Here is an 18,768-nt window from a genome sequence, read left to right on the forward strand (position 1 = left end):
AGGGATTAGATATAGCCTTCATTGACCCCCTCACTACCGGGTGGCCTCCTAAGCCGAATAAAATCGTCTGGTAGCAGCCAAAATGAATTAAACACGACGTCCTCTGGCTGATGGGCTGAAACTCCTGTAAATCCTCAACTTCTTTTCAATTAGCTATACTCCATTCACCTCAACTTGGTGCAGATTTTCGTCCTTTTGCATCTTATTGCCCGTAGCGGAGTGGCAATATATTACGGTACTTCGGTTCTGCACCTTTTCCATAGCACTTCCTCGTTACTAGCACCGTACTCCAGTGTTGATCTCTCGTTATAGCTCAGAGATAGAATAAGACTGAAGTACGGCTCTACATCCTTTTCAGACCTCTTCCTCGTGACTAGCACCATATTTTAGTGTTAATCTCACATTACAGCTCAACATTCAAAAAGAGTTCACGTTCAAAAGAGCTGTTTAACTTACTACTACTACTACTACTACTACTACTACTAGGCTACTACTACTACTACTACTACTACTAATTCAGTACGTTGACGCCTTGTTTTCACACTTTTTCTTTACTTCCTTGCAATAGTTTCCTTTCCTTTATCCCATTTTCTTAGTCTGTTAGCACACGTTCATTTTCTCACTTTTCTCTCATTTCTTTTTTAATCATTGCCACCAACAGATGACCAAATTGGCTTTTGGAATTTTAAGGAAGAATTTTCGAACTGATGGGTTAAGTGTAGCCTTTCTTAACCTCTCCAGCACTATTTATTGCTATTTCTGGACGATTTTATTTGAGAGACTTTTCGAACTGAAGGGGTTAACTGGCGTAATCACCGAATCCAGGGCGTTCTCTCAAACTCATAATAATAATAATAATAATAATAATAATAATAATAATAATTTTCTGGTGGTTGCAAAATTGTTTATAACGACGTCTTAACCCATAACCCTTTCAGTCCAATTAGTTCATCCTTAATTCTTGTTCTCTTTATGAATGCATTCCTCTGCGAAGTGGAGGGGTTCCAGATAGCCTTCATTGCCCATTCATTACTAGGACCTTGTCGTAAACTGAGTAAAATCGTACAGAGAAAAAAAAAAGGCAGAAAAGGCGTCATGGATTTGCATAGCCTATATTCCGCCCTGCACGTGAATTCCTAACCTTAGAATGACATCTTTTTTTCTGTAGATTTTTAGCTGTGAAAATTTATTATTATTATTATTATTATTATTATTATTTTTATTCTACTAATGTCTTCTAGGGGTGTTTTGCAACTGTAATTAAGTCGATCATATACTGTATATTCTTGGTGGAAATTTTTATGCAAAAAAAGCAAGTGTAGTGGAAGTGTAAGGTTCAAACTCAACCCCAGTCCCAAATAATAATAAAGTGAACGACCGAGTGCACTGAAAAAGCACCTCAAAATCAAACAATATATCCCTCAAACCATTCAAACCTTGTGCAAGTTACAGCAAACAATAATATGTGGTGATGCTCCTTCTGATTAATATGAACTGAGATTAAGCCGCGTCTGCCATTGTGGTGTTGCTGTTACCCATTCAACCATTATTATTATCATTATTATCATACAAAAGATGAACAGAGGAAGGAAAAACAAATTCAAAGACATTTCATACACCAGATTACATGTGTCGTCCACTCATTAGAAAACAATTATCTGTAACATTTGGACGTGAACTGCTGTAGGTTCATGTCTGGAGGGGAACTAATCTGGGGAAGCTACTGTAGTTTCAGAATAACACATGTGGCTTGTGTGGCTGGTTGATGACAAACACAACAGGTATATTACCTCCAAAATATCAGTATAACCCACAGCAGTCACAAGAATTACCATGTTTACAAAGGATGGATGGGTAGTTGGGTGGGTGGGAGTGTTACAGAGAGTACAGACACACTACAGTGGCAGAAGCTATGCCGTATTTATTTATTTATCATATGATCGATTAACCCTTCAGAGATGGACTTAGTAAAATCCTGCAGCACTTGGCAGATAACAACGCTGAACTGATGCCCGGTCAGTAAAGGAGTAATAAAGCTTCACTGAATGCGAAATAAGGAAGGTGTTGATGGCCGTGTAGGTGTGGTGGTTACGTCATCGGGGGTGTGGTGGGTTGGGGATGTCCACCTCCTCGTGACGTCATTCTTCATTCCTTTTATCACTTTGGTTTTGCACGGGGACTATGCCAGGCTGAAGGTCCCACAACACTGCTTCATATATACATCATACATACATGCATAACATTCTCTACACATGCCAGCCTACCAATATATGTATACAGTAAGTACATACATACATAAAGTACATGAAAGCTTTACACACACACACACACACACACACACACACACACACACACACACACACACACACACACACACACACACACACACACACGACCGTGAGCTAGGCTATTGACCGGCGTACCAGAGAGAGAGAATGTGTGTGTGTGTGTGTGTGTGTGTGTGTGTGTGTGTGTGTGTGTGTGTGTGTGTATGCAAGATCGCGAATACTCATGAGATCTTAATTAACTCTGGTTAAGATAGTGCTCGGTCAGGTAGCCCAAAGATCATTAAGGGGAAATTAGTGCAGTTGCTCTCTCTCTCTCTCTCTCTAAACTTTGTATATATTTGAGTATCTATCGATCTATCTATCTGTGTCCGTATGTCTGTCTGTCTGTCTGTAAATGATTCATTTATCTGTATACGCCCATCTGCCAAGCCTATCAACCCATGTATTCTTACCTGCCTTCTTCTCTATCTATCTCTCTATCTCTCTATATCTATCTGTCTATTTATCCATCTATCTATATCTATTTATTTATCCATCTATCTGTATCTATCTATTTGTCAGTTCATTCGACTATCTTCAAATATCATTCTACTAAGGGACAGATTCACCACCACATGCCAGCTTTTCCACAGTCTGCACCACGTCGATGAGTAGGCACCCCATCACAGCTGAAACACGTGTGCCCGCGTTAGGAGAGAGAGAGAGAGAGAGAGAGAGAGAGAGAGAGAGAGAGAAGGTATAGACAGAAAGTAACAACTGTAAATAGGTACAGTACTTTGAATGAGAAACAGACAGACAGACAGAAAGATATCCAACACAGATGAAAAATGAAGGAAAATATAAATTCATATAGACAGGTAAGTAGACAGGTAACAAATACAGGTAAGCAGACTGACATCGAAAAAGTAGGTGGGCATTTAAATATTAATATACGAGTATAATCAAATATAGAGACACACGTAAATGAAGGCAGTCAGATAGATTACTGAAACACTGCATTTATAAGTATCATGAGACAGACAGACAGAGACAGAGAGATGGATGGATGGATAGAACGAAACAGATGGGTTAGACATAGCCATAAGTAACTTTGGTGAATCAAATCGTCTGGTGGCATCAAGAATTTAAAAAAAAAAAATCCCTGAGCTGAATGAAATAAATCGTCAGTTAGCATCAGCAATTAAATATAAAAAGCGGAAAATTCGTAACACCTCATCCATACCGATTGTTTCTGCACATCACACCTCAGTCTCCTCACATGTGTTGTTGCTGCCAAGTATGTCATAAAAGCAATATGAATAAGTGTAGCATGCAAAATAATGTCAAGGTTTAATACGCAAAAGAAATCGCTAAGGAAGAGGTATTACGAATTTTCCAGCAAACAAGACATTCGCTTTTTTTAATATATTTCATTGTTGTTACTGGATTTGTTTAATTTGTAACCCCTTCAGCCTGAGGATCTCATTGTTACTTCTTGATTCCTGTTGCCTGACGATTTTGTTCATTCTTGCCGCCAGAAAACACTATAGTTGGCCTGTTTTCACCAGAGGGAACTGGCCCACTCTAATAAAGCTAAATACTAAGCCGAGGTTGCGTGAAACTCTATGACCTTATCCCCTGCAAATGAGTCTCTTTGGTTAAAATCGCCCGTTCAGTCTGAAATTCGATTACATTATGCACTACAAATGAGTCTCCTTGGTTACTAGTTAAAAATCGTCCGTTTAGTCTGAAATTAGATGAGCTTATTCACTACAAATGGATCTCCTTGGTTACTAGTTATAATCTTCCCTTCATTCTGACTACACTTGGTCAACTGAGCTGTGAGGGTTTAGAGTAAACGCACTACACATACCCACTTGTCCCGGCTCCTGCGTCTCTCTTGGAAGGCGGCCCGCATGATCTGTATGGTTAGGGCAAAGAAGGGAGTTAGTGGCTCAGCGAGTATAACAAGTCGAAATCTGGCCAGTTATAATAATAATAATAATAATAATAATAATAATGCTCAGGGCTCAGGAGATTTTTTGACCAGGAGGCATTAGATAAAGCCTTCATTATCCCCTGACTGAATAAAGTTGTCGAATCATAGCAAGAATAAAATAAATAAATGGATATATAAATAAATAAATCTTATGAACAAGGTGCCTGTTAACTCTAACCTGCGATATTTGGTGACGCCGATATCCTCCCTACCGACACAGCCACCACCACCACCATAATCATCACCACCACTGTCATCATAGCTGCCTTCATCTTTACTATTTCCCTTCTTTCTTCTTGCGTATTTTCTTCCTTTTTGTGTTTCCTTCTTTCTTTTTTTCCTTCCTTCCTTTATGTTTCCTTCCTTCTTTCTTTCCCCCTCCCTTCTTTCTTTCTTTCTTGTGTATTTTTCTTTTCCTTTTCTAATTACTGGTACTTCTTGTTTACTGCCCGTTTGCTTCCCTTGAGGTATACTGCTTCTGCGGGAACAAGATAACTTTAGTCAGTAAGATATAAGAGGCAATACACGGTTTGAAATGGTACTAGAATTACAGAAAACGACTGACTCCCTCACAGTTCACTGGCGCAGCAAATATACGTTATGGCACTATAAAAGATTTTAATAACACAGCCTCCTATGACTTACTCTCAGATTACTAAGATTGTCCCCAATCGCGAGAGGGTGAGTGGTGCCAGTATCAGTATACTCATCCTCCTAGAAATCACCCTTAGCTGAATGAAATAATCTGCCTTAGGTGGAATAAAAACAAGAGAATTGTCCATACCGTAAGAGGGGTAATGTAAATTTGAGAGAAGAGATAATCCATGTCCGGCAGTTCTTTTGTAGTTATACTTTTCGACCTCCATCTGAACTAACAATCTGGGAACACAAGAACTACGCTAACGTAATACAGTCCATACTCATACACATCATACATTACGGAACACTCATTCAAAATACACTTCATACAATACTAATTACATACTCATTACTCATACACCTCATATATTACTCTTTGCACATTACTTGTTACTTATACACTTCATTTACCTCACACATCACTTTTTACTCATTACTTACAAACCTCAGACATTACTCTTTACCAAATACCCATTCACCTCATACCGTCCTCATTCCTCATACCCTTCATATGCCTGTGTTACACCACATCTGTCACCCGAATTCCTAACGAGCTTGGAACACCTGTGCCGCGCTGACGTGACAATCATTAATCACACACCCACACCTGCCTCACCCACACCTGTCAGTTCCACAGTCAGTGAACTCCCAGAACAATGAGAGAAAAATTTATGTACTGCTGCAGGGGCTCAGATTTCACAGATGTTCTCTCTCTCTCTCTCTCTCTCTCTCTCTCTCTCTCTCTCTCTCTCTCTCTCTCGTAACAGATGCAGAGCAGAGTAAGGAAGTTTTTTACGAAAAGGTACTGGAGTGTGCTTTGACAGTATGGTCACACAGAAAGAACAGATGTCAAAAAGGTACTGAAACGGTATACAGTGTACGAGTATTAATAAGTTTGAGAGCATGCGGGAGGAGGCTCGTGGAAGTAGAAGAAGGTGAATGTTTATTGAAAGTGAATGAGTGAATAAGCGAGGTATGGAAACTGAGGAAAGGAAGGAATTGACAATGGAGAGAAGAGGATGGATGAACGATGTACTGTATGTAATGCATACTAGCGCTGCACTTCTTTTTTTTTTCTTTTTTAACCCGGCAGTCAATGGAATGGCTCTACCTCACAGACGATATGAACCGTATATTCAAAGGCTTCGATGATGAGTGGGTGGATAAATGAGTGTGGCCCAATTTTACTGGCCACTCAGTTGACAGTTCTACTACTCTTGTATTTCCTGTTCCTGTTTGTGGATACTTCGTTCACCAAGTAAGTTGCAGGAAGTGAAAATGATGATGATGATTTTTGTTGTTGTTGTTTCTGCTGCTGGGAACACCGGGAAGAGTACAAACAAGTACTGAAGATAACTAAACATCCTGGTAGTAGACAGCATTGGCGCCAGTCCTCACACACACACACACACACACACACACACACACACACACACACACACACACACACACACACACACACACACACACACACACACACACACACACACACACACACACAGCCACCCCATCCCACTCACTCCCTCGCAAGTAATGTCATGTACAGTTGCCCCCAATTCCGTGTTTAACTGGCAGATTCATGTTTCAAGCATTATCATTAAATTCAGGAGGCATGCTCGTTTATTTCTTAGTTACCTTGACTCCACAGTGTGTCTCCTACCAAGAGGTCCACCAAGTAAAAGAATAACAGAGTTCTGTCATGTTGCTCTAAGCCTGAAGCCTGCCTACAGACGCAGATCTCCATTTTCATCCGTGTCCTTAGTTGCAGAGTATATGAGAACGGTGCGTACTTGATATGTTGTTTTCTTCATCATCTGTTGTTTCTTTTACTTTCTAGTTTCTCAATATTCATTTTCTTGGAGAGAAATTTGGACTAAACCATCGCCACATCCATATTAGTCTGTCTACAATGCCCATCTTGATTACAGGTATATACCATATTACTCCCGTCCTCCCCTGTCCACCCACCTTACCCTTTTTCTACCACCTAGCAGATCAGACTTTCTTCACAAACCATCTTCCCACTGCTAAGGCCACCTCTTATCTCGTTTCACCTTTCTCCCCATCCCACCCACTCGTTTCTGCCCACCCCATCCATTTTTTAGTTCCTTGTTTCTGACTTACACCTTACTGGCCTACATACATGACCTATTTTCACAGTATACTCTTTACCCAGCATACCTCAACGCCCACCATCATCCCACCAAACCTCTCCACACACTGTACCCATTACTGCCCAGATGGTGTGAATAGTATAATGATTCCCTTGACTACCAGCAAACCTACATCATTCTTATACACATGATACAGCTTACTTCCCACATTATACCTCGTCACCCACCATCATCTACCTTGAATGGCACTTAACAGACCTAGACCAAACTTGACCAGACTGAGCCTGAAGTGGGTGCTGCTTGCTCTGACTGGCTGTGAACATGGCTGATAGTACCTAAAACAAATGATGTAGCCTACCGGTAACAGTACCAGTATGTGAAGTATCCTGAATTGATCACTGAACATATTTGTTCGTGATTATACAATGCAGGAAAATCATCAATACTTTTGACTCTCGTACTCACGGATACGTCTTCTTGCATTTATGCCCCCTGACGGTTATGCCTCGACAGTTATGCCATCAGGCACTTATGCTCCCTGGCGGTTTTTCCTCCTGACGGTTATGACATCTGACGGTTTTGTCCCCTGACGGTTATAACCCTGATGGTTATGTCGCCTAATGGTAATGCTAACAGTTATGCTAGCTGATGTTTATGCCAGCTGACAGTTGTGTCGGCACAACGCAGGTATGCGGTCATCGAACACACCTTTTACCCTCTGTGTTGCACAACCCAAGTGACCTGCATCCCGTCGGGTGAGTTGTTGGGTTTTCCGTTTGGTCATTGTCCCATCGGTATTTTGTTGTGCAATACATGCTGGTCGACTGCCTTTCATTGTCACTTCTTCCTCTTACACCTCCATTTAAGCAATACTTGTAATTCAATCACCACTTATTCATTTAATAACTGCTCATGTTTTTTTTTTTTTTTTATGTGTCCGACTCTGGGCAAAGGCTCAGGGCCTATTTCTTGGGGGCAGTTGCCTATCCCAAGGCCCAGTAGTCCTCCTACACCTCCACATGTCACCACTTCGGCGCTAACACCCACCGTCCATATTGAATACATGCTAGGGCTGTCTCATACAGGACTGGTGTATTGGTATTAGCGGGGGTATTTTTACGACATGTCGGCGGGTCATCTGGTAGATCAGGAAAGTCTGCTTTTAGGAAATTCAAATCCTTAAACTGTTCCCTGCCCCAGCCGGGATTCGATCCTGGGTCCATTAGGACCGCAAGCCGCCTCTCTACCGATTCAGCCACCGCCTCCCCCCAAGGTCCTTTACTTTTTTTTCTTTTTTTTTCCATAGTGTAAGTCCTGTACTGCTGAATATTTAATAATGTTGGTCCCGGACAGAGCCGCCTCAGCCTCACCCGTTCGGTTCCTTTGCCTGTTAATCTTGTTCAGCCCCCCACGTTGCTGTGACATCACCCACACCTTCGTTCCCTCGTCATTTGTTCTGCTACCCAAGTGTTACTCAGTGTTCTAGTCATCCTGCTTTTTTCTTTCTTTACTCTTCACCTTTCCCTGGGTGATATAGGACTGGGAGATGGAAAGCCCTCCTCCTTGTTCTGATGTAGATATGGGTCTTTGTGTTGCCAGCGGGCTCGTATCTCCTACTGCATAAGCGAGTTGAGATTTTAACAGGGGCTGAAGAGCTACGTGCACCATTTGTCACCAAAACACAGTCTGATTCTACAGGGATACACAGACGCTCAGGCTTGTTAATTTACCCAGTTTTTAATGATAATCTAAATATTATGACCAAATGTTAACGTTCTTCTATAAATTCTACCAATATTTTACATACGGGAACATCTCAATGAGCGGTCTGTTTAGTCAGTCGTATCTTCAGGATTTTTCACACGTCAGTGGTTCACTCTAGTGAAGCTCCATTTGGTGCTTCATTTTAACTCCTTAAGGATTTTCATACGCAAGGTATTTCACTGTACCAATGCCCCATTAGGTGCCTCACTGTAGTTCCTTAAGGATTTTTACACGCAAGGTGCTCTCTGTAGCGATTCCATATAGATGAATTCCACTATATGGTTCCTTATCTATCCGGTACTTCTGGAGCTGGACGTGTTCTGCACATATTCTGGACTCTTTCTTTATGCAGCAATAATCTAGCGTCTCCTGAGCGTGAGATTAGCGACGTTTGTGGGTTCAGCAGGAGGCAACAAGACATTTTGGTTCAGCAGCTGTAACTTACCGAATCTCGTAACCAACTCCCTAGAAGCTGAAAGGAAGAACTGTGCAACTGTCGACACATGAAAACCATCTGACATGAACAATAGAACACACAGATGCTCGGGTGTTGAACAGGTGCAAGTGACAGGTGTTTTGTTCTCACTGTTGTCATCCTAGCGATTTATGAACACTCACTCACTTTCTACCTGTTAACTTTTTCATTTCTGACACTAGCCATCTCTCATCCTCTGTCAAACCCTCATTCTAGGACCGTATGATCCCAGGCTAGATTTCGTAACATCCTTAGCAATTCATTTTATTATTACACATTACTATCTTGTCAAAATCTCATTCACACTGGGTCTTAATCTCGTTGTCTCAGATTTCGTTATGCCTTCTGTTTTGAGGTTATTTTATGTATTTTATCTTAATATACCCTGTCAAACTTCATCCACATTGGATAGTATTTTATCTCCAGCGATTTTTTTTTTTTTTCACTATAATATAATCTCAAATCCCCTTTCACATTAGAGCGTAGAAAATTTCGTAACACTTATACCTCAGCGATTTATTTAGCCTACTATACCTTACTATCCTGTCAAACCCTCAATGACAGAATCGTATTCTCGTTGACATATTTCGCAATATCTCTTCAGTGACTTATTTTGCTTATTACACCCTAATATACTGTCAAACCCTCATTCACAGTTGGTCGTAGGCTCGTTGACTCGTAACAGCTCTTCCTTAACGTTTATTTTGCCCGATACACCTTTATTATCCTCTTTCATGTAACTGTCGTACAATATATCGTATTGATGATATAAAATTAATAGAATACGAGAATATTGACACATTATGCAAAAATTACATAGGAGATAAGTAGTCTTTATACTGAAATATAGTTTGTCTCCTCTTATTAATGCTTACCCGGCCTTTCTCCAACTTTTCTTTCACTCGTACCTTTGGCATTTATTCAAACTACCAATCATTTTCGTGCCTAACCGGCATTCTTATTTTCTTTGGTTATCTTTCTCATTCAGTCCCTTTCTTAAATTTCTTTTCACTCCGTCAAACCCTCGATCATATTTTTCATTTCAACGCCTTAATTACCCAAATCACACACACACACACACACACACACACACACACACACACACACACACACACACACACACACACAATGCCCTTTCTCAATTATTCCTCGAAAACGTTTGCACTCATTGATTTATATTTCATCTGATTTGCTTTTTCAGTCACCGTCTCTTAACCTAATTATGTTTACTTTTCCCTGCTTACGCAAATTTTTTTTATTCCACCAGTCAGATTTCATGCTTGTTCAGTTCTTTCAAAGTTTTGGTTTTCAGACATCCTCATCCACATTTTTCACAATGGAAGGAGATGAATGGTGAAGAGAGGGAAGAGGAGGAAGTAGTTGTAGTACTTGTTCCCTAGGCAGTCTGGCCGAACAGCCCCGAGTCCCTAAGGAAGGCCACGGCCGAGATCGGGCTTTCCCACAGAGCTCTCAAGGAGTGTATGTTGTGCTGTTGAAATTATATCAAAATCTGTCCATGCACATGGAAGTTACAGAGCGGACATGAATGCACGTATGACAGCACCCGACCTTGTTTGGGCCCCAAGTGTGACCTTGACCTTGGGAGTAGATGGCTGATTTTTACACACAACACACTATCATGGTATGGGGAACAATTGTGTGAAGCTATACTGTACTGTGATCTGTCCATGCCTTTGGAAGTTACAGAGCAGACACAAAGTTGCAGACGGACTGACGGATATACAGTGCTGACAGAACTGCGTACCGGTAGGGGACTAATAATCTGCTGAAGTGCCATTAATATATGCAGCTAAATTACCCAATTTCTTTCATTTACTGCAAAGGTGGTTGAGTGGTCAGTGTTGCTGACTGTGAGGCTGCCGGCACGTTAGCACCACGGTCTGCATCCTGGTGGAGGCAGCTGGCATCACTCAACTCAAATCTCCATCCACCCCTTTTAGGTTGAAAGGGTAAATGAGTATCTAGGATAATATCTAAGGGAGGTAACTGTAGTACCCTAGATGACACACTGACCTTGTATCCCAGGACACTGGATGAAAAAACAGCCACAGGCTCAGAAGCCTATGGTATGTTATGGAGATAGGCACTGTGGCTAAGTGCCTCATGACATCTGCCCCCACCTCTACCTATTACTGTTCCAAATTATATGGAAAGCAAGTAATGATATTTCAGAGCCCATCCCTGACTTATAATGAGATCTGTCTACAAAGTACTGTACTTTCATACATTCACTGCCAGATGTAAGTCCATGATAAATCACAGAAAACTGTTGCTGTCAAACTTCTGTTGCTACCTATAAAAATATGCCAGTTTCAGAACCAATGGTATGGAATAAATTGATATTTTTGGACAAATCCGTTACTTTTTTTTTTTTTATGTGGGGAAGAAGGAACCAAAGGCCGCAAGCCCACAATTACTGTTCCTTCCAAGAGAAAAACAGAATACAAGAGAGAGCCAAATTCAAGATCCGATCATTTCGAGATGCCTGGACACACTGTTTGAAAGAATGGAGATCATAGGAAGCAGGAAATACAGACCGAGGGAGACAGTTCCAGAGTTGACCTGTTGCATAAATGAAGGACTGGGAGTAACGGTTAACTCTTGCATTAGAGAGTCGGACAGAAAAGGGATGAGAGTTTGCTGCTAGACGGGTGCTACGCGCCCGTCGTAGAGGTGGAGGAATGCACGCAGACGGTTCAGAGGAGCAGTGACCATGGAAGTAGCGATAGAAAAGAGATAAAGATGCAACAGTGCGATGAAGAGACAGAGGTTGAAGGGAGTCAGTAAGAGGAGGAGAGTTAATGAGACGAAAAGCCTTTTGGGGGGCACTACCTGTTAATGTACTCATATGTTGTAAATCATCGTTGTCATCACCATCCCAGCTCTAATTCACACCTACAGGATCGAGTTAGGTAGGATCCAGAAACAAAGAATGAGGGCACACAAAAAGTTGAACTATTAAACAGCATGCAACAGAAATGAGGCACACAATCAGCCACACACTATCCAAGCCGTTGAAATTTTGACTTTCCCTCATGCATGTCAGATGAAATTTAAGAATTTGTTTCAGATCTCCCTTAACATAACAGAAGAAAAGTCAGAGTGATGTCAGTATGACAGTTATGTAACTTAACATAACAGAAGAAAAGTCAGAGCGATGTCAGTGTGACAGTTATGTAACTTAAGATTTTCATACAATGTAGATAACTTACAGCTGTAAATCTATGTTACACTTCATAGTACAGTTCAAATAGGCTCATATTTGTATTAAGCATTCAGGAATAAAATAATGAAGGGTACATATGTGACTGAATCTAAGTGAGAGTTTAATGAGAGGTACTGATACAGTATATGAGGAACATCTAACGTATGATATGGGGCACCGTGGAAGAATATGATAAAATGTTATGGTATACAGTAGGGTGAATACACCAGAGGATAGCAAGTCCATAAAAATAAAATATGAAACTTATCAATCACAGGAACCTGGAACATAATTAAAGTGTCCTATTTCATTTCATACATAACTTGTATAAAATGTTTATACATACAAGGATTCCTTAAAATAAACCTGGAATAGCTGTACTCTAATAGTTATACATTATTTTTTATTTAGTTCTTTCTTCAATCTTTTTGGGGGAGAAACAAAAAATACTGAAGTTTGTAAGACATTGTATAAAGTACTTCTTAAAAAAAAAAAAAAAAGTAGACTGATATAAAAATAAATACCTGAGGGGGTTTGTATTCACTCTACTGATGATTTGAAAAAAATGTTGCCCTGAGCTAGCTGACAGGAGGTCGCTACCCCTCCTGGCATGGCAGCTACTGGGCGTGGCTCAAACTCACGACCCCCCAGTCCCGAGTCCGATTCTCTACTGCTGAGCCATCCTGCTCCCTACTGATGATTTGAGAGAAAGGAAACCAGTGAGGCATGTTGAAGTCATTGCTGGTGATGAATTTAGCACAGATTACTTAATGTGATATGTTGCTGATAATATGCGGAGGAAACAAAATCCATCCATCCATTCAACGTCTAATCCTGTGTCGCCCCATAAGAAGCATAGAAGCCACAGGCTAGGCAAGATGGTCCAGACATTTAAGATGAGAGTGATCAGCCTCACTCATCCCTGAGTGGTTAATTATATGTATTTATACATATCTATTAGTGGTAGGTGGGGGTGCTCACCATCCACTCACTCGATGTAGTACTGCTCTTGGGTGCCTGCCCTTCCCTCTCTTCCATCCTTCTTTCCTTCCTTCCTCTTCTGTCTTTCTTTCCTTCATTCTCTCCTCCTTCTTCTGTCCACAAGTGACTTTACACTGAGTGACAAGCCAAATAGTTTCCTGTATACCAGGGAGCCATTTACTATGCTGGATGGTACCATATAAACAAATTATGGCACCTAGTAGTTGTGTGGGCTTATTAAGGTGCTCCAAGTGGATTGAGCTGATGCAGATTTATATCCACAGGGTGGTTGGGGTTTACTGCTCAAGTAATGTTACTCAGGGATAAGTGAGGCTGGTCACTCTCATCTTAAATGTCATAACCAACTTGCCTAATCTTGGGTTCCTATGCTCCTTATGGGGCAACACAGAATTAGATGATGATCATGATCATGATATAAATATCTATGAGAAATACATGCAAGATGCTTAATCAGGAAGAGATGAAACTTTCTACACAAATGAACAGAAGGTGGTAAGTGGATATGCCATGACTGGGGGGTGTAACCGAGCAGTGTGGACAAATGGCCCACCAATGGATGAAGTGTCTCTGTGGTGGAATGTATCTGAACTATATACAGGATTTTTTTTTTTTCCCCCTGGGTGATACGATCTATGCCTGGGGGGGGAAGATGAAGCTAGCTCCACTGACAAAGAGGGGTCCATAGTGAATCCTAGGCAGTAAATGGACAGGGCATTCATAAATATAAGCATATATATAAAGATGGCTAAAAAGATGTGTAATGTTTCCCTACACAAAAGTACGGTAAAAGGAAAGATTGCTGATAAGAGCTGAGAGATCAGCTGGGAACTGAAGGCACTGGCAATATATACACTGAAGGAGATGGAGGTTGTCTGAATATGTGGAGAGAATGGTGGACAAAATATGTCTGACAAATACAAATGTGTGATTATGGACAGCAACATCATGAGACAGACCTACACTCTGCAAAGGGGGGCGCGGTAGCACAGTGGTAGCGCGCTGGACTTGTGATCGGGGGATTGCAAGTTCGAGCCTCGCCCGGGCTGCCGTGCCGGGAGGGGTAGCTCCCTCCTGTAACCCTAGCGGGGCTATATAGTCCAATATGGGGCTTAGCTCGGGGGAACTCCATTTCTCCCATACACTCTGCAAAATGATTCTGGAGAAGGTCCTACAAAATGACCTCAGGGATAAGGGTCTACTAATGCTGGCTGGGACTGTGTAGGGCGGATACCCACAAGATGAGCAAGATTGAAAAGTAGACGCAATACAATGACTTTCAAAACTTGCATTATACAAATATACAAAGAACAGATCTGGTAAAAATTCTACAAGAGTGAACATTTGTGGCTAAAGAAATCTGAGTGAGGTGTGGCGTATCTGATACTTGAGGTCACCACGGGGAGTTTTCATCTTCTTTATGGCAAACACTTGTGGTCTGTAGTCATCAAGTAAGGCATTCATTAGTTTAATTACTTGCTTCCTCTCGCTGTCTTCATCACCATCCGCTACCAACCAGGAGAAGGCACAAGACACACCTGCACAATTACAGGATATTAGTAAGCTTAACCTCTTCATTATAAATGATCTCCCATACACTACAAACAGTTCTCTGGTATTAGCACAAATAAGATTAAAAGCATGTTTCAATATGAAAAAGCTAAGAAACACAGTCTCTAACTGCTTTACTACACCGTCTGCCCTTAGCTGAATAAAGAAGTCTAATGGTAGAAGGAATAATATTAAAAGATTATAACATTATGAAAGGATAAACCCTAAGGTCTCCCCTACACTGAATAAAACTGTCTAGCAAAAAAGACTACTATATTGTAATGTACTAAAGATGTTAATTCTGCCCTATGGTGTACTTTGTAAGTTATTCTTCTACCACCATCTGATTTTATTCTGTTTGGGAAAGATTTTTTAACTGAAAGGATTCAACTGAACCCTGTCAATATGAAAGGAAATTCCTGGTCCTACACTGAATATAACCATCTGGGAGCAGCAACAACTAAAAAAAATATATCACAAAGATTCAAGGAACAATATCAACCAGTTAAGCTGGACATTACAACAGTAAAAAAGAATACTGACATGTACCCTCTGATACTACAAAGTCCTCAACGGATGCCCCTCCCCCTATTTTCTTAATCCTTTTCAGTCATTAGTTTCACAATAATTATATATATATATATATATATATATATATATATATATATATATATACACACACACACACAGTACCATGTTATCACTGACCAAAGAATTCTTTGGAGTGGTCACCAGCCAAAACACAGGGCAGTACAATGCCAGTTTCTGGGTCAGCCAGCTCCACAGTCATAAGCATGATGGGATGGACCGTATATGATGCTGCTGCTATACTCTCATTCTCTCCCTCACCAGGCCCTCCAACTGCAGCTGCTCCTATGGTCTCTTCTCTCATGGTCTGTTTCCCTCCAACTGCTGCTGCTCCTACGATCTTTTCTCTTGTGGTCTGTTTCCCTCCAACTGCTGCTGCTCCTACGGTCTTTTCTCTTGTGGTCTGTTTCCCTCCAACTGCTGCTGCTCCTACGGTCTTTTCTCTTGTGGTCTGTTTCCCTCCAACTGCTGCTGCTCCTACGGTCTTTTCTCTTGTGGTCTGTTTCCCTCCAACTGCTGCTGCTCCCATACTCTCGATCTCTCCCTCACCAAACCCTCCAACTGCTGCTGCTCCTGTGGTCTCATTTCTTGTGGTCTGTTTCCCTTCAATTGCTGCTGCTCCTGTGGTCTCATTTCTTGTGGTCTGTTTCCCTTCAATTGCTGCTGCTCCTGTGGTCTCTTCTCTTGTGGTCTGTTTCCCTCCAACTGCTGCTGCTCCTGTGGTCTCTTCTCTTGTGGTCTGTTTCCCTTCAACTGCTGCTGCTCCTGTGGTCTCTTCTCTTGTGGTCTGTTTCCTTCCAACTGCTGCTGCTCCTGTGGTCTCTTCTCTTGTGGTCTGTTTCCCTCCAACTGCTGCTGCTCCTGTGGTCTCTTCTCTTGTGGTCTGTTTCCTTCCAACTGCTGCTGCTCCTGTGGTCTCTTCTCTTGTGGTCTGTTTCCCTTCAACTGCTGCTGCTCCTGTGGTCTCTCTTTTTCCCTCACCAGAACCTGTAAGGAGTATAGGTTGAGAGTGAGTAACTAAGGTAGAGCTGGGGACAATAACTCACCAAACATTCCATTGTTTCTCACACCTCAGCTGGAAAATATTCCTGTATTGAGAGACTAGCTATGTTTCTCTACCTAATACTTCTCTGCTTCAATTTCTCATTCACCTCTGCTGGCAATTATTCCTAAAATGAGAGATTTTGTATGTTTCTCCACCTAATATTTATCTTGTCTCTTATTTTTCTCTGCTGGTTAACATTCCTAAGTTGTGAATGGCTTGGAATGTTTTTCAGGCCACAAAGGTTCTCCATAATATGATGTGTCAGTAAGGAAATGACAGACATGTCCTGCCCTAAGTGTAAAGCAGGTGCAGTGCAATAATAATTCAATCTTTTGTTCCTAAATGTAACGCTAACCTCTTCAATACAGTGATGTCTTTAGTTTTACAATCTTGCTATCTCCAAGCAAGTTTATACAGCTCTAGAGAGACTTTAGCTTTCATTAATCCCTTCAATACAAGAGGTTTCTGTGAAGCAGAGTAATTCAGTTATACTAACTCATATGTAAGATTTAATTGCACTAATTTAATTGCAATGATTCATTCTCTCTCTCTCTCTAATCTATGCTGTCTTTAGTTGACAGTACTGTACAGGTATACCCCGAGATAAGACACCCCTAGATGCGATACCCCAGCTTAGCAATGGGGGTAGAAATACCACCATACCCTGCCTAACAATGGCCAAACCCCAGTTTAACAATGGGTTTATTTTTTTGTTTTTTACCAATTTTGATGATATTGTAGACTTAAATTTTGTGTTTAGGCTCATTTATAAACTGTTTTTAGACTTAAATTAATATGTATAGTCATAGGTGGAGTGAAAATTGTCATTTTGGGGGTACAGTTTACTAGGTTTGAATTTTTCTAGACTTCTGTTTGACGATTTTCAGATTTTATATTTGGGTTTAGGCGAGTTATAAACTGCTTTTAGGCTTAGTTTAGCTTGTTTTACAGCTATTTGGGGATTTAGGTTGGCTAGAAACTTGTTTTTGGACTCATTTGGGTGGGTTTACGACTTGGTTAGGGGGGAAACCCAAGGCTCAAAAACGCATCCCTATACATGTTAAATCTACCCCGATTAGGCCGATTACTGATTACCTGACGATTAATCAGCCCAACCCTACTGCATACATTAAATCCTCCAGAGTGGTATTTTTGAATTTCTGTGATATGTTACAGACAGGCTTGTTTTGAGAAAATTTCCACTAAACAGCATTCCTTCTCAAACTGCCCAGCTGACCACCTTGGGGTTCAAGCTGGAGAGCACAACAGTGCAGTAAATTTATGGCATCTGGAGCATGCACCCTGATTCTCATCATCATCATCATCATCATATTCTCATCACAGTAAATTTATGCCACCCATGTTTTAAGAGTTAGCCTTCTACAACTAGAGGTCCTACCAAAGTTGAATAAAATCATCTGTGGTAACTAGAATATAAAAAAATGTTACTATCACAGTGAGAGGGTGTTAATGGAAAATAACAGAAAATAAAACAAATGCACATAAAAAATAAGCAAGAGGACTGACTGAAAATGTAAGAGAATTATACATGGTTAATATGCCTTGAGGCATTTCTGCCTGGTGGTCTTGCAGAGAACAATCCTTCAGGCTTCTGGCCTTTGGTTCCTTCTTCCTTGCATTAAAAAAAAAAAAAGTTAGCGTAATGTCCATCCATAATTCTGATATCCAAGGAGGAGAGTGATGACTTTTCAATCACATAATGCCACCAAGAGAAGTATGCTGGTTATCTACCCTTAAATGCATATCATTTGGCATAAGCAGTAGTGAATGAACAAGAATACCTGTATAATGGTAATAACAGGCCAATATGTGTAATTTTAATTCACCTGGTTTTGCTTTCACAATCTGTGTTTGTATCTGGGACATAATGAGGGACTTTTAATAAAACCTAATCATATTTACCCAAATTCATTTACAGTTGCATTTCAACAGGTTAGGTTGTTACTATAAGTTAGGTAGGATACAGGTAACCTCTGGTATCTACAGTAAACATTCGATTACCAAATTTTCAGATATTTGAAAAGCCATTTTTTGTACTAAAACTCGTTTATCTGAATTCCACCCCCCCAAAAAAAAAAAA

The 18,768-nt window shown here is 40.8% G+C and overlaps 1 protein-coding gene across 1 annotated transcript; it reads right to left on the reverse strand.

The window, feature by feature from the left end:
• Positions 1-14,735: 14,735 nt before the first annotated feature.
• Positions 14,736-15,926, reverse strand: LOC145401694 (uncharacterized). Its single transcript, XM_080273878.1, has 2 exons — positions 15,743-15,926; positions 14,736-15,021 (listed from the first exon to the last, which is right to left on the reverse strand). The coding sequence occupies exons 1-2, from the start codon at positions 15,924-15,926 to the stop codon at positions 14,834-14,836; spliced, it is 372 nt and encodes a 123-aa protein (XP_080130004.1). The 3' UTR covers positions 14,736-14,833.
• Positions 15,927-18,768: the final 2,842 nt, after the last annotated feature.

Source organism: Coenobita brevimanus, chromosome 6 (genome assembly GCF_032717465.1).
Source record: "Coenobita brevimanus isolate Jiangsu-jjx chromosome 6, ASM3271746v2, whole genome shotgun sequence".
Taxonomy (NCBI): domain Eukaryota; kingdom Metazoa; phylum Arthropoda; class Malacostraca; order Decapoda; family Coenobitidae; genus Coenobita; species Coenobita brevimanus.

Coding starts and splice junctions, on each gene's coding strand:
- LOC145401694 (XM_080273878.1), bottom strand. CDS start 15,926: ATGAGAGAAGAGACCATAGGAGCAGCTGCAGTTGGAGGGCCTGGTGAG. Junction 15,022..15,742: donor CCACTCCAAAGAATTCTTTG/GTCAGTGATAAC, acceptor GTAATTGTGCAG/GTGTGTCTTGTGCCTTCTCC.